Raw genomic sequence first — 3,511 nt, forward strand, 5'->3', positions numbered from 1 at the left:
ACTAAGACATGCTTGAGAAGTATCTCATAGTGTTCTAAAGCATAATTGAACTAAGACTTACTTAATAAAGTACCTCATAGTGTTCTAAAGTTAAAGAGAGGAACTAGGTTCCAAACTAAGAAGTGTTAGCATGAGGACCTAAAGGTAGTACTTAGCATGTATAGTATTATGGGATGCTATGCATGCATTGCACAAGTATGACTTAGGGTCATTAAAGAGAAGTCTTGAGATAGGATTAGGCTAGAGTTGCCTTTCCTAGTTATAGTTGACTAAAGGTGAGAGATTCCCTTAGTTATGAGAGTTAAGCTAATAATGAGGCCAAAGTAGGGTGAATATGACTAGGATGACATCAAGGCTATGCTTAGTATGAAGGGTAGTATGGGATGCCTGATGTTTGCGTAATCAATGACACGTCTTACAGTTTGGGTGTCTACGATCGTGCAATAGTATAGTAACCCAACCAAGGATTGGGGTCGTGTCCCAAGGGAGTGGTTTTGAGAATTAATTGAAAATTAGAATTTCATTCTAATTAGTGGTAGTTAAAGAAGTTAACGAATAAAAACATAGTAAATAAAGGGGGTGATACAAAAGTATCAAATATCAAATGGAGGTTTTGTCACAAATAAACTAAAATTAGCAAGATTAACAAGAAAATCTAACAATGAGAGGGGGATTATTGGGATTTGACCGGAATACGGGTTAATCTAAAGTATTGGGTACATGCTTTCGATAGAAAATTTATAAAGTAATAGTGACTAGGCTAAGCTTTATGTGGGAATAAGTTCTCTCTCGAGCAACTTACCCCGTTTCAAATGGGTTCCTCTCGGACACTCACTTGCCGCATGAAGACCAGCCTACGCCTTACCCCACTCACTCTCTCGAGTTGAGTGTTAGGATATGGGACTAGGGATCACCCTTTCAGTTCTCCTCGCTCAACATCAACCAATGCTCGTCCTGTGGCCAGAAATGGTCTTCCCAAAATAATGGGAACCTCAAAATCCACTTCGCAATCCAAGATCACGAAGTTTATCGGAAAGATGAACGTATCCACCTTTACAAGCACATCACATAGTATGCCCACAGGTCGCTTCACTGACCTATCTACCATCATCCTCATGGTTGTGGGTTTTTGAACTCCTAAACCCAATTGCTTGTAGATGGCCAGCGGCATCAAGTGTATGTTGGTCCCTAGATCACACAAGGCCTTTGAAAATTTGATCGATCCGATAGTGCATGGTATTGTGAATGCACATGGATCTTCCTTCTTCTGCACCAAAGACCTGGTAGAAATAGCACTGCAGTGATGAATATGGTTAGTCAAATTAATACTCACCGCTCTTTTCTTAGTAACCAAGTCCTTCATGAACTTGGCATATCCTGGCATCTGCTCAAGAGCTTCCACCAATGGGATGTTGACTGATAGCTGTCGTAGCATGGTGAACTTTGCACATTTTCCATCTTCGACTTTCTTTTTAAGCCTTTGAGGGAAAAGAGGAGGTGGTCTTGGGATTTTCTGTAACGGCAAGGTTCCCTGAACCTCTTTTTCTTTAGCTACTGCTGGTTTAGATATTGGTTGAGCATCCTCCAAGTTATCTACTTTCTCAGCTTCAACTTCCTCTCTTCTAGCTTGTTCCAACACCTGCTCATGTTTAGCACCTGCATAAATAGGGTCAGTAAGAATCTTACCACTTCTGGTGGCAATAGCCATGCAATGCCCATCATTCTTAGGGTTCTGGATCGTGTCACTTGGTAGTGACCCATTCTTCCTTTGATTTAATGAGGCTGAAAGTTACCCCAACTGCTGCTCAATCTGCTTGATGGAGGTGGTATGAGATTTTACCAATTGACTCATACTGGAGAAATCACTTTTCATCTGCTTCACCCCTGCATTAGTTGATTCCACCTTTTGTAGCACCTTGGCTAACATGTCTTCCAGCTTAGACCCGCTGGAACTGCCACTTGCTTGATCTATATTACGTGGGGGCACATACATACCACTGCGATCATTCTTGTACCCATCTCTATTCTTCTAGTTTCCCTACTCTCTATTAGCTGGTCTATCATACTAGCCTTCCCTGGAGTAGTTTCGACCTACATTTCCAGAATTGTAACCTTGGTTGCCTGAGTTATAATTCTGGAAACATCTTTGGTTGCCCAGATAATTGGCCTCCTCATCTAGATCGATGTCCTGATCTTCATACCTGTTTGGTTGACTCACAACATTTACCTTTCAAACTTGGCAACAATATGCTTCGTGAGTAGATCTATTTGGGTCCTCATGTGTGCCATATCCTGATCCCTTTCCTCTTCTCTCTTCCTTTGTTCAACAGACATCTCAAATGTGTACCCCAAACTCCTACTTCTCCATCCCTGGTGTACCATGCCCTGTTATTATTTGACACTTCGTCCATTAGTTGCATGCTCTCTGAAAATGGCAATCTCATAAATGATCCTCCACACACTGCATCAATAACAGGTTTAGTGATATAATTTAAGGACCTGTAAAATGCCTGTTTTACATGTGTCTCAGTGAGACCATGGTTTGGGCATTTCTTCAGCTTTTGGCTGAATCTCCACCAAGTGTCATGCATCGCTTCTCCTGGTAGCTGCTTATAGGCACTGATCTCGTCTTTCATCTGCAACTCTTTTGATTCCAGAAAGAATCGCTCTAGGAAAGCCTCCTTCAACTCAGTCCAAGTCCTGATTGAGTCAACTGGCATCTCACTCAACCAGTTGGTTGCCTCTCCAGTAAGAGACAAAGGAAACAACCTCTATCTCATCGCTATTTGGCTTACTCCAGGAATCTCTTGCGATTTGCAAATCGCCACAAAGTTCATCAAATGCTGGTTAGCATCATCACCTACTGCACCCCTGAACATACCTTTCAAATTCAACAGTTGAATCATAGTGCTGGTGATTGTTAATTTAACACCTGGAGGTAGTGCAGGTAACACTATTGCTCCAGTGGCTCCAGCTCCATCCAAATCTAAGTCATCCTCCTCATACATCATGTGAGCTAGATGTTGTGCTCTACCCCTTGGAGCTATTGGTTAGTGATGAGGAGGAATGATTCCATCCACTGCTATGTTCTCGTCCATTGCCCTAGGTTGATTGTTCACAACATTCGGCTGAACACCTCTTGCGACGGTTTTAACTTTCAATCCAAATCTCAGTCTCTATACCTCAAGTTCTTGTGCGTTCACCATTTTCCGAATTGTCTTCCTAAGTTCTAGGTCGTATGAGACTAATGGGGCTCCCTTACTTTTGGTATTTGGCATACACAGTCGAACTCACCTGAAAGAGACAGAGACAAAGAACAAGACGTAAAATTAGGAAATCTAACTACACTAAGAATAAAAGCTAGTAAAATACTTTTGACAGGAAATTCCCCGGCAGCGGCGCCAAAATTTGATATGTCCAAACTTACACCTCAATTAAGAGATATAAACGATCGAAGTAAATTTATAGAACTCAACGTGAGTTGAGGTCGATCCCACATAGAATTCTTTAC

At 41.7% G+C, this 3,511-nt stretch overlaps 1 protein-coding gene across 1 annotated transcript; it reads right to left on the minus strand.

Moving 5' to 3' along the window:
• Nucleotides 1-910: 910 nt before the first annotated feature.
• On the minus strand, nt 911-1,708 carry LOC125833521 (uncharacterized). Its single transcript, XM_049512684.1, has one exon. The coding sequence runs from the start codon at nt 1,706-1,708 to the stop codon at nt 911-913; it is 798 nt and encodes a 265-aa protein (XP_049368641.1).
• Between the last annotated feature and the right edge of the window lie 1,803 nt (nt 1,709-3,511).

This window comes from Solanum verrucosum, unplaced genomic scaffold, assembly GCF_900185275.1.
Source record: "Solanum verrucosum unplaced genomic scaffold, falcon-dt-bn FXZP01000105.1, whole genome shotgun sequence".
In the NCBI taxonomy this organism is placed as follows: domain Eukaryota; kingdom Viridiplantae; phylum Streptophyta; class Magnoliopsida; order Solanales; family Solanaceae; genus Solanum; species Solanum verrucosum.

Bases quoted from the DNA above. Each gene is read 5' to 3' on its own strand.
- LOC125833521 (XM_049512684.1), bottom strand. From the start codon at position 1,708: ATGGCTATTGCCACCAGAAGTGGTAAGATTCTTACTGACCCTATTTAT.